Source organism: Herpailurus yagouaroundi, unplaced genomic scaffold (assembly GCF_014898765.1).
Source record: "Herpailurus yagouaroundi ecotype Mexico unplaced genomic scaffold, PumYag 140, whole genome shotgun sequence".
Taxonomy (NCBI): Eukaryota; Metazoa; Chordata; class Mammalia; order Carnivora; family Felidae; genus Herpailurus; species Herpailurus yagouaroundi.
In genome coordinates this window covers 41,224,337-41,237,327 of record NW_024412395.1, presented here as the reverse complement: position 1 = coordinate 41,237,327, position 12,991 = coordinate 41,224,337, and the positions used below count along the sequence as shown (strand labels likewise).

Sequence of the window (12,991 nt, the reverse complement as noted above, 5' to 3'; positions counted from 1 at the left end):
ATACCAAGAATAATATATATTACTTTATAAATATAAAGTACTAATATAAAGCACAATAATGCAAGAAACCTGCCTTCCCTTGTTTTCATTCTTGGTTTCCTCAGTACTCTCTAAGGTATTCTCTACAGAGCAGCCAGAGTGATCTTTTCAGAAAGGAAACCAGGTTACATCTTAACACTCTCCAGTGGCTTCTCATTGCCATTGTAATAAAGTCCAAATTCCTCACCATGACAAAGCAGTCCCACATGTTCTGACCTCTCATTCCAACTTTACCTCAGACAGTTTGTCTCTTAAGTACTGTATTTCAATCAGTTTTGTTTTTTATTATTTTAGACAAAGGGTTTTTACCATTGCTGTTCTTACACCAAATATTCAAGTGGTTCTTATATGCTGTTTATTTATTTATTTATTTTTAATTTACATTTATTTATTTTTGAGAAACAGTGAGACAAAGCATGAGTGGGGGAGGGGCAGAGAGAGAAGGAGGCACAGAATCTGAAGCAGGCTCCAGGCTCTGAGCAAGCGGTCAGCAAAGAGCCTGATGTGGGGCTCGAACCCACCAACTGTGAGATCATGACCTGAGCCTAAGTTCTCATGACCTGAGCCGAAGTCAGACGCTCAACTGACTGAGCCACCCAGGCCCTCCTCATTTGCTGTTTAGTTATAGATCAAATGTTAACATGTCAAAGAGGCCTTCCTAGAACACCTAATGTTGCCTTTTTTATACCCCATTTCTGGACCTCCGTTCCATCATCTTACTTATTTTGCACTTGTTTGTGGTCTGTTTCCTCCCAGGAGGGTAAGATCTGTGAGGACAGGAATCTTGTCTGTCTTGTCTGCCACTGTATATATTTGTATATGTTTGGAGCTTAGAAAATTATAGTTGAATGAATGAATGAATGAAATAAAAATGAAAGTAGCAGTTAAAGAAAACAAATTGACGATAAAAAAATCATTAAAGAATGAATACATTATTATGTTTTCTGTCAATATAATTCTCTTTATGTAATAACAGTAAAATCTTTTATTTTACTCTAGGTGATTTTCCTTCTTAAAGCTAAACATCCAAAGAACCATTATTTAAAATAGCAATAGAATAACATATATCACAAATAGTCCTTTATTGGAATATATGAGAGAATCCCATAGGTAAAACTGATCTCCTAAAATGTTGTTATCCTGGGGCACGTGGGTGGCTCACTCAGTTAAGCCTCTGACTTTGGCTCAGGTCGTGATCTTGCACTCTGAGTTTGAGCCCCACATCAGGCTCTGTGCTGACAGCTCAGAGCCTGGAGCCTGCTTCAGATTCTGTGTCTCCTCTCTCTGCCCCTCCACCTCTCATGCTCTGTCTCTGTCTCTGTCTCTCTCAAAAATAAATAAACATTAGAAAAAATTTTTTTAAATGTTGTTAGCCTCTGATAACTAGATAATTTTACCAGTTATTCTGATTTGTTCCTCTACTGAATGGTACCTATAGATCTGTGATCAACTAAATATTTATTTTAATTTCTTTAACTATTATTTTGTGGACAGCATTAGATTAGATACTGCAGGAAAAACAAAATAAATATTAATGATGTTTTTTTAGCATATCAGAGAGATAAAACTTTACAGTGTTAACAGTTAAGCATTAACTAGGTATATGTTTTTACTGGCAATCCAAATCTTCATCAAATCTTTATAAGAACTTGCCACCTCAGTGAATATTAACAAAATATTCCTATAGGCACTTGTCTATTTCCTTATTATTACTTAACATGCAAAGGATGTAACTTTAATGCCAATAATGGTCATATCTTGGCTTCATATTCTGTCTCCTATTACCTATATATTTTTTTCCATTTTTAACTATTAAAAGAACAAACTTTTTACAAAGTTAAAGTCATATGATACCTAGGCAGGGCCAACTAAAAATTCTCAACTGGAGGGCATCTTGATGGCTCTATCAGGTGAGCGTCCAACTCTTGATTTTAGCTCAGGTCACAATCCCAGGGTCATGGGATCGAGCCTGCCTTGGGCTTTGTGCGAGCAAGGAGCCTGCTTAAGACTGTGTCTCTCTCTCTCTCTGCCCCTCTCCCCTGCTTGTAATCTGTCTCTCTAAAATAAAAATATAAATAAGTAAGTAAATAAATAAATAAATAAAATTTAAGGAAATATTAAAAAAAAATTCTGAACTGGCCAATATGTAACCCTTGATTCTAACATTTAATTATTGCATTTAACATTTAATTATTGTGAAGAAATAAAAATATAGAGGATAAACAAAATTGCAAATGCTATGATTAATGTTTAAAGACTTGAGGTTAAAAAAATGAATTACTTTCACCTTGTTAGTTAAAAATCTATAACATCTGAAATTATTCCAAGAAATTCCCTATATCCATCAAAGTAAGAAGGTAACACAAACATCACTTTTATGTTTCTCTGTGTACACTACAATGATCTTACTTTTAGATTTAGTATTAACTCAATAAATTTTTACTGAAGTAATCCCAATTTCTATAGATTTTCCTTAATATACATCTGCAATTAGTAAGAATATTCAGACTTCTGTAAATTATCTTACTTGTTATTACTCTCTTATTAATTTAAAAAAAAAATTTTTTTTCAACGTTTATTTATTTTTGGGACAGAGAGAGACAGCATGAACGGGGGAGGGGCAGAGAGAGAGGGAGACACAGAATCGGAAACAGGGTCCAGGCTGTGAGCCATCAGCCCAGAGCCTGACGCGGGGCTCGAACTCACGGACCGCGAGATCGTGACCTGGCTGAAGTCGGACGCTTAACCGACTGCGCCACCCAGGCGCCCCTCTCTTATTAATTTTAAAGGGTCATGAGCATATCATCATAGTTTATAAATATTTTTATAAGAAAATGTAAGAAAGAATAGTCTCATGAATGAAAAAGGGTTATTTCTTAGTATAATTCAAGTATCATATGAGACCCATATGCTTTCATTATTACTAAGCACCAGAAAGAGGTTGATTTAAGCAATGTGACAAAGTAGCTCAAAATCTCCTGTTTCATTTATTAAAACTTCAAATTATACCAGTCACAAATTTATAAATATTTTACTCATATTAACTGAATAATCAACCATAGTAATTATTAGTATCTTTTGTATGTCTCCCTCCAAGGATCAATAAACTACAAAAGGTTGTTAAACATACAGCTATCACAGAATGACTGTGTCAGCACTTTAAGAAACAAAACCATAAAATAGAATAGTTCAGGTTTCAGAAGTTACCTAATAAACAATTTAAAAGCAGAAAACAATGTATAACCCCTCCCTCCCACCTCCCCACCCATGATTCAAGTCATGAGACTATTTTATAATCCTATATTTATATTAATCATGAGTTAGTGAAAAATGAAAATAAAAAGTAGAATTGTATATGCAGGTGGGTTTGTTTAAGCAAACCCATTTTTCAGTTGAAGACATTGTAAATATATGGTGTAAGTGTATATTGTACTTATACAATGTACTTATAATGCACTTTAATTTTAACAAATGTGAAATGATTTTATGTTAACTGCACAATAAAATACTAAATGTCATATAACAAATTTAATTTTTGAGAAATTATTATCAACTTAATTTAGATATATTAAAATCTGATTATCTGACTCAAGAATTATTAACAATTTTGACTTTAACTTAGGAGACATTTGTATAACAGAAACTATTCTATACAGTAGATACATAATCTAAAGTAAGTACAGACTTTTATGTAATACTGTGGTGGATTTTGAGAAAATACAATAACTGGGAGGTTTTATTCTTTTTAAATATCATTATATTACACATATAAAGTAAAATTATTATTAAAGTATAAAAAGTAAGAGTCTCTTCAGTCATATGATTCATAAGTTTTTCATTTGCTTAAACATAATTTTCATAATATTTTAAATGTAAAAATAGTCCCCTTTAAAAAAAAATTACCCTGATTGTTCTACTCACATTCCATGTTACCATAAAACAATATTCTTTTTAATCTTTATATCTGTCTTCTATAAATGGCTTATATTATTAATCTTATTTATACTTGTATTCTTCCTGCACCCTGAGGTAAACCTGTGTCTCTTAAATTATATTTATATCTTTGAAACTTAAGTGCAAGTTGCTGTCAAAAGAAATGTATTCTCCCAATTATACCCAGAACAAACACCTAAGAGACCCAGTAGCATCGTAAAATGCAAAAAACATAGGCATCTTTGCAACATGGTCTCTTAAAAATGTCCTATTTTGCAATCTGATAAGTTGTAAAAGTTTACAATAGCAGGTCATTCTACCACATCCATTGTTTGGTTTTTAAACTTCTATAATACTAAAATAGAATAAATTTATTTCATACATTTATTGTTGTGCTACAGATTTCTGTAAATACTGTCATTTATGCCTTGAGAGTCCATAAAGTAATCTTTTTATGTGAGTAAAAAACTGATTTTGAAATTTTCACCCTATGTATTTTGGGCTATTTAGGATAATCAAAATTTAATGCGTTTGCTATGAAAAGGTGTTTCAACTTTGAAATGAAATTTAAAGGACTTCTTAACTAAGATATCAGTAATATTTTGATACAGAAAATTCCATTACTATAAGATGAACAAATTAATATTTTATTATACATTATTTATATTCCAAGAATTCATTTACTTCAAGAATGTCTACGTCTAGGGGCACCTGTCTAGTCAGTTAAGCATCTGACTTCGGCTCAGGTCAAGATCTCACAGCTTGTGAGTTCAAGCCCCTCATCGAGTTCTGTGCCTGGAGCCTGCTTCAGATTCTGTGTCTCCCTCTCTCTCTGCCCCTCCCCTGCTCACACTCTGTCTCTCTCTCAAAAATAAATAGACATTAAAAAAAAAAAAGAATTTCTACATCTAGAAAACTAGAGGGGGTAGGAGGACGAAGGCCAAAAAAAAAATTAAGAGAAACCATACTAATGTTTATCGTCATTGACAGTCAATCTAAAATATAGTCAGGAGCTATATTTTTTAGTCATTTGTAGGCAATCTCAGTTATTTCCCTAAAGTCTAACCAATGTTAATGTAAAATACGTTTTACCATTCCTTTCATATTGTGATAGGTGTATTAAATCTTCTCTGCTAGGTCAAATGGTTTGTTGTGAAATGTCCTTGCAAAATCAGAAAGTTCCATTGTGAAATCCTAGTATTTGACATAGCAACAAAACATAATATTATATCATGAAAAGGCTTGGGTGAAAAGTTGGTAAATATTTCTCTTTCAAACAGTATATCAGTTCTAGAAGAGAGAATACTACACAAGTTTAAACATCTTTAAATTTGGCCTAAAATAGCACACCCACTTTAAACTTTAGTTTCTGAAAAAAAGTATCAGATAATAAGAAATCTATTTAATTTTGATATGGGGAAGGTGTATTTGCAAGCACATCCAATCATAATGTATGCAATTGAAATGATTAAGAAATTAATAATTTTGGAGTAGATGTGGGAAATATGTCTTAGATATTTTGAAATTTGCAAATATAAGTAGAATATTATTAATTTGTATTAAAATCTGCTTTTGTGTGTAATTGAAAATAGAAGACATCAATTATGTTTGTCCACAGAATGAAATGTAAAAAGTAGAGGAAAAAATTGACTATCAAATATGTTTAATGACTAGTACAAATGTTAACATCATTATTTATATGGCATTTGTGGAATTAATCATTCAGCAAATTAATCAATGTTTAAATAATTTTTATTTGCTAAGGCACACTGAATATTTCTGTTAAAGACATATGACAACTATTGTAGATGGAAATAAGAACAATATTGAGACCAGTGGGAGAGGAAAGTTGAACTCATACAGGCTTGATCAGGAGAAAGATAAAATCATTAAAAACTTCATTGAAGTGTCTGGCAGATTGTACTCCTGGGAACTGAATAGGTCCATAAAGAAATAGGTGAATAAGTTTGTTCCTCTGACCTCTAGAAGCTTACACTAAAGCGGAAAAGATCAAGTTTAGACAAGTAATTGTCACACAGTGCAATAAGTGCTAAGTTATATGGGAGCCCCCCAAAAGAGAAATATTAAAATGCCTGAAGTAGTTATGAGGAGAATAAAAACCAGGCTTTATTTCTGTGTTAAGGAAGAGAAGTTGTATATTACAGGCAGAGGAGATGGCGTATACAAAGGTACAGTGTTGTAACTCAAAATGACCTGTGGGTCAGAGAGGAGGAAGGTGCAAAGAGGGAGTTAGTTTTCACCATATGTATGCACCTACCTTGGCTTTGTTGCTTTTCTCCTTCTTCTCCTTCTCCTCCTCCTCCTCCTTTTCTCTTTACTTCTCCCCTTCCTCCCTGTCCTCCTCCTTGTCCTTTTTCTTCATCAGCATCATCCTCCCCCTCCTCCTCCTCCAAACAATGCCTCAATCTGGTTACATTATCTTCTCAACACAGGTGTATCACACAATGTAACCAGAGCATGGGAAATGAACTGGGAATCATGACATAGGAGACCAAAACTTGTGTGGGACTAGATCATGACTGTCTTTATAAACCATTTTAAATATTAGTTGATTGTTGAGGGGACCCAGAAGCTCTAGTTCTTTGAAAGTTATCTTGTATCTGAACCACAGGATTTATATTAGTCTTATACAGTTCATTAAGGTTCATTAAATAAATTAGTGAGTAAATTCACCAAATTCGTTGCATTTAGAAACTTCATCTTTCCTGAGAAGTATCCCTAATACTTCAAGATGAGAATGGATACCTGTCTTTAAGTAATAAAGGTCCTACAAATTTCTAACATTTCTTGGAAAGCTCTGTTTTATCTTAAAAATTGATGTCATTTTACTCTCTATTCCATATTATAGCCATGCTTTTAACTGGAAAAAATACTGCCTATCACTAGCTAAAACTGGTATTCAAGAATGTCAGGCATATTTACCTCATGACAGGAAATGCGCTTTAACTCATTGTTGATGTATCATTGAAGTGTTACATACCCCCAGATTGCCACCAATGTGAAGTTGGCACAACAAAGAGAGCATTAGTGTCACACATGCCCTTTCTCTCTTTTTGAGAAGAAATGGTGACCATTTTCAACAGTTTTTAGTGAATTTTAGTCTCAATTTTTAGTTTTGTAATTACTGTTATGAACATCATTAAGATTCTTAATGATTAGAATTCTGGGTTAGTCCTATATAGTAGAAAATTTTACACCAGCCACTTTGAAATCTATGAGACATTTGTTTTTTCTGTTGGTGATTATAATTCATTATTCTGTTGAGTGACCAAAAAGTTTTCCCTTCCCTGGAAAAATTCTTAGAGCAACATTTCATGTGTTTATAAATTGAAAATCCAACTCTGGGAAAAAATTGTTCTACCAATGATAATTTGATTTGAAAAATCTATACTGCATTGTGGGAATGTTGCATCTTAATTGTGTATATTTTATGTATTAGACCCTCAGAAACTTTTAGTTGTAATCAATAAGATTAGTTGTAGCGCTTTTTTGGTGTCAATAATCTCACAGAGTAGCTTCCTTAACATTTTCCTTCCAAATGCCTGCTTGAACCAGTAACCCAGAAATTTAGAGGCAGTATAAAAATGAGCAGTGACGTGAGCATATCATATAAAAAGGCTCTCATGACCCAGCCTCTGGCTCTGTATCATGATACTCAGCACCTGTTCAACCTGCAACCTACACTCCACCCTGGAAACTACTAGCAATTTCTCAGATACACTGTGCTTTCTCTACTCTGCCTGGAATATATCCTCTCCAGTCCTCTCTGTCCCCCACCTACCCCTATTCCTTGTGGCATAGCACTCAATGTGCTGTCTTAGCCATGATAATGGAAACAGAGATAGCTAGAATATGGGCAAAAATGCTACTATAGAATAAGAAGCAATAAGTGCAATGTTAAAATTATAGGTTGGGCTGTGAGAATTAAGATAAATTGATAATAGAGAAGAGGTGGTAGTGTTTAACTAGGATTCAGATCCACTAGGTGGGAGTAATGACCTTCCTGATTGGAGCGCACCAATATAAGAAGGTAAGGAAACAAGATGTTCATCAGGAATAGCAAATAGTTGGACTAAATCCACATAAACTACAAAAATGGGAGATAAGATTGAAAAAGAAGAGTTTTAATTCAAAAGTAAAGAGTTGGACTTTATTTTGTTAAAAATTAAAAACAAAATTGAAAGATTTTTAATCAAGAAAGAGACATGACCTGCTTTACAAAAGTAAACCCATCATTAATGTGTCAAATGTGTGAGATAGTAGGTTAGAACCGCCTGATGATTCTACTGTTATTTCTCCTCTAAATAAGAATTGTATTTGAGGCATGGCAATAAAATAATGACACTAATACTATTAAAGAAAATATCGTGACTTCTTCTTCCAGCAGAGTGTCATCTCCTACAACAGGGAGACAGGACAGTTATTTCCATATTATTGTCATTACTGAAAATATTTTTTGAATGCTTTTGGCATTGCCTTCAGAATCCATTTTACATTCCCTTAAGTGTTGTTTATAGTGGCAAATAATATTTTGATTTTGTTTCAGGTGCTATCTTAAGACTAGCTAATGCACTTTGAAAGAACTGCTTTTGCAATTCAAGCATGTTGCTTCTGCTTTCATGCTGTAAATCCTCCCTTGCTTCCTAGAGCTACACAAAAACTTGTATTAATACTAACTAACCATATTTTTTATTTATTTAGCCATGTGCATTTTATATATCTGCTCTTATTAATAAGTATTTCATTCTCTTATTGTAACCTGGGGAAGGATTGAATAAATTCTGAATAATGGAATAATCTGAGTTAAACTAGTATCGATAATATAAACACACACACACACACACACACACACACACATATAGTCATAAGACTATTTGAAATTCAAAGGGTGAAAACACTAAAAAGCAAAATAAGTCATTGTTTCTATGTAGTTCAAAGTCTATTCCTAAATCTCTTAGGGGAATTCTGTTTGTGGAAATAATAACACTTTGTTAACTTTTTAAATGTTAACTGGAGATTTTTCAGACACATCCAGTGATTAAAGAGACTTTTGGACATGGTTTTATTTTTAAGGAAAAAGAACGGCTGAAGCAAGAAAAACGTGATGAGAAAAGATTAAATAAAGAGCGTAAACTGGAGCAACGAAGATTAGAATTAGAAATGGCAAAGGAACTAAAGAAGCCTAATGAAGACATGTGCTTAGCAGACCAAAAGGTAATTTATTATGTAACCATTTCATTAATAAATTTAATTTTTCTGTATCTCACCTGATTCCTTTGCCAGAGTTGCCATTATGAAAGCCTTTTGTTTTTAACCAGAGCCGTACATTTCCATGTCTAGGTCAATCTGTGTTTCCTGGATGGCCACCAATAAACCTCTCTAGAGCTCCTATGCTAATAATGGTACTTCTTAGTACATAAATGGAACACTGTAAATCTTTTTATTTTTATTTTTGTAGGTTTGTGTATTTTGAGAGAGAGAGAGAGAGAGAGCATGCACCAGGGAGGGGCAGAGAGAGGGAGAGAGAGAATCCCTGAGGTGGGCTTCAACTCACAAACCATGAGATCATGACCTGATCCCAAACCAAGAATTGGACACTTAACCCACCGAGTCACCCAGGCTCCCCTAAACCTTTTTAAATTTAAGTAGAAATACTGAAGAAATCCGTAAAGATGAATTATAGAAGTAGATAGGATTTCTATGTGTCATTTGATTCTTTCCAGGCATTTAGGTACAGAAATCTCTAACTCCTCACCACGCCCCTATAGATATTTATATAAACTAAGGTTTATAATCTATAATCTCCTTCAATGCTTTAGTAATTATAGCTAACTTTTGAGTATGTTTGCTACATGCCAGGCAGTGTGCTAAGTGCTTTATAAATTCTCTCATTTAATCCTCACCATAGTCCTGTGGAACTGGTATTTATTATGGCCATTTACAGATGGGAAAACTGAGACACAAAGAGGTTAAGGAACTTGCCCAAGATCAAACTTGCTAATAAATGGCAACTTGGATTCAGTCTCTAGTTTGTTCAATTCCAGAGTTCATACTGTTTATTACACTGAAAGCCAGGAAGTATATCCAGCCAAAATACCTCATATGTGTTTTCTCCTCTATCATGCTTCACAGACATGTAATGTGGCTAAAATATATTCATATATATATAATAAAGTAAACATATATAAGTAAACATGTGGAAAGAGCAAAATAATCTTGGTATCGGGCATGATTTCACATGTTTTATGAATAGAGATCCATTTTGTTTGACTATAGCTAAGAAGATGGTATTTCTAGAGAATTATATCAATACTGCATATCATCTCTACAATATTATCTTAATACTATTATACTTGATCAATAGCATCTATATTTACTTATATGCCATAGTCATCTGATATACAAATAGTGATTGTCTCTTGATTTATGCAGGCTCTCTTCTCAAGTGCTTAAAGTGGGGCGCCTGGGTGCCTCAGTCAGTTAAGTGACTGACTTTGGCTCAGGTCATGATCTCACGGTTCATGAGTTTGGCCCCTGTGCTGACAGCTCAGAGCCTGGAGCCTGCTTTGGATTCTGTGCCTCCCTCTCTCTCTGCCTGTCCTCCACTAACACTGTGTCTCTCTCTCAAAGATAAATAAATATTAAAAAAAAAAAAACAAACTAAAAACAAAAACAAAATAAAGTGCTTAAAGCAAACTTTTAACACTCTAGTGAGGATTTAATTGTATTAATATTCTATTTATTTACTTAGCATAAATGCTTGTAAATAAAAGTGAAAGTATACATACTAGGTTTACTCAGTTGGATGTTGAAAATTTCCTAAGCCCAGAATGGGAATATACAGTAGTTAACAGATTTAATAAGCTTCATAGTGAGTAAATATTTTTTAACATCAAATGAGCTTTATCTTTCTGCATCTTTCTTTTTATTTAAATCCATATGCACTGTATCAAATATATGTTCATTTTAAGCCTTACTTTTGTTAGCTTTGTCATATACATTTTTAAAATCATATGGAAATGTGTGTGTATGATAAGGTTCAAGAAAAAAGTCTCTGAATTAAATGTTTCTTTTTTTTAAGTTTATTTTTATTTGTTCTGAGAGAGAAAGAGAGCAAGTGGGGGGAGGGGCAGAGAGAGAGAGAGAATCCCAGGTAGGCTCAATGCTTTCAGCACAGAGCCTGATGCGGGGCTCAAACCCATGAATCATGAGATCATGACCTAAGCCATGATCAAGAGTTAAGTTGCTTAACCGACTGAGCCACCCAGGCACCCCCAAATTGTTCCTTATGTTATCTAATTTTTGCTCCAGCTATATAAACTATGTTTTATAAATATGTAAGTTAATTAAAGTTAGTGTTCTCTTTTGCAGAAATCTAAGTTCATGTTGAGTTCAACCAAAATTTATTGTTGATTACTTGCAATCAAGAACCTATCTATACTTAATACCATGGGGTTGTAGAAATGCCCCCAGGGGATTTAAAATCCAGAGGGAAAATCACTGTTGTATAATACAGGAAAAAGAAAGATAGCAAACTGTTTTACCTCAGAAGATATAAAACCATGGCTTTTAAATTATTTATTATTTATTTTATTTTATTTTATTTTCAGCCTTTGCCAGATTTGCCTCGTATTCCAGGACTTGTTCTCTCTGGAAGTACATTTTCAGACTGTCTCATGGTGGTGCAGTTCTTACGAAACTTTGGTAAAGTTTTGGGCTTTGATGTGAATATTGATGTTCCAAACCTGAGTGTTCTTCAAGAGGGATTGCTAAATATAGGGGACAGCATGGGTGAAGTACAAGACTTGCTTGTGAGGCTCCTCTCAGCTGCTGTATGTGATCCAGGTCTAATTACAGGATACAAGGTAAAAAAAAACAAAATATAAATTTTTTAAAAATTTGTACTATCCGTGAATTGTTAGCTGGTGTTAGCATATTAGCAGAAGGTTGTATAGACTGATCCAGTTTTTTTCCACATGTCTCACCAAGTTAAATGTAGATTTGCTTCAGGTTAAATTGGTACAAACCTAGAAAAATCTGATTCACAGAACCTAAGGAATATAGATCATTCCCAAATTCCTCTTTTTCTCTAGCTGACAGCAAAAACCAAGTTGACTTAAGGAAATACCCATGTGATATTAAACAAAACAGGATTCATAATTCATAAAGCAATTAGAACTTATGCGTGCTTTCCAAAACTATACTGTGTTCTCTCTGAATCACTGTGAATAACTCAGGCTAATCAAAGCATCTACAGACCAGCACATGAAAACTCTGTAGTGCTCAGTGGATACCCAATACGTTAACATTTATCTTAATTTCAACTAAGATACACATTTGATATGTTGTACAGTGAGAAGCTCCCAGATGTGCCTGTTAATTACTCCTCCATTTCCCTATCCATTCAGTATAGCAGGCAATAGAACCCGTGACACCACAGTACTAGTGCTGTGGAACCTACTCCCCACAGCGCTACTGATCGAATGTGAATAAAGTCCTTGTCAGTAATATCTATATCATGTGATATCGATATTTTAAAATCTTACTGTTTTTATGTTACGAATGGCTACGATCAATACTGATAAAAATGCCAAACTTTTATAGGCCAAAACAGCTCTTGGAGAACATTTGCTGAATGTTGGTGTGAACCGAGACAATGTTTCCGAGATCTTGCAGATTTTTATGGAAGCCCATTGTGGACAAACTGAGCTTACAGAAAGCCTGAAAACCAAAGCTTTTCAGGCTCATACTCCAGCACAGAAAGCCTCAGTCTTAGCTTTCCTGATCAATGAACTGGCATGCAGTAAGAGTGTGGTGAGGTAAGCATATACCCAGACTTTTCTGTTGGTGATTCTTTTCTGTTTTGAGTTTGTCTAATCACAAATACAAATTTTCTTACAGAAAGTTTGAAATTACAGAGTAACACAAAGAAAACAATTACAGTTAATCTTACCATTCAGAGATAATTACTGCTAATAATATCTTAATGTATTTCTTT

The 12,991-nt window shown here is 33.9% G+C and overlaps 1 protein-coding gene across 19 annotated transcripts in view; it reads left to right on the top strand.

Moving 5' to 3' along the window:
- Positions 1 to 12,991, top strand: part of BAZ2B (bromodomain adjacent to zinc finger domain 2B) — a 438,023-nt gene that overhangs the window by 373,934 nt on the left and 51,098 nt on the right. For all 19 annotated transcript variants that reach the window (XM_040476372.1, XM_040476370.1, XM_040476371.1 and 16 more), the window contains 3 exons: positions 9,067 to 9,207; positions 11,604 to 11,858; positions 12,598 to 12,812. In XM_040476372.1, the coding sequence (XP_040332306.1) occupies positions 9,067 to 9,207; positions 11,604 to 11,858; positions 12,598 to 12,812 (611 nt within the window). The remainder of the gene's footprint in view (positions 1 to 9,066; positions 9,208 to 11,603; positions 11,859 to 12,597; positions 12,813 to 12,991) is intronic.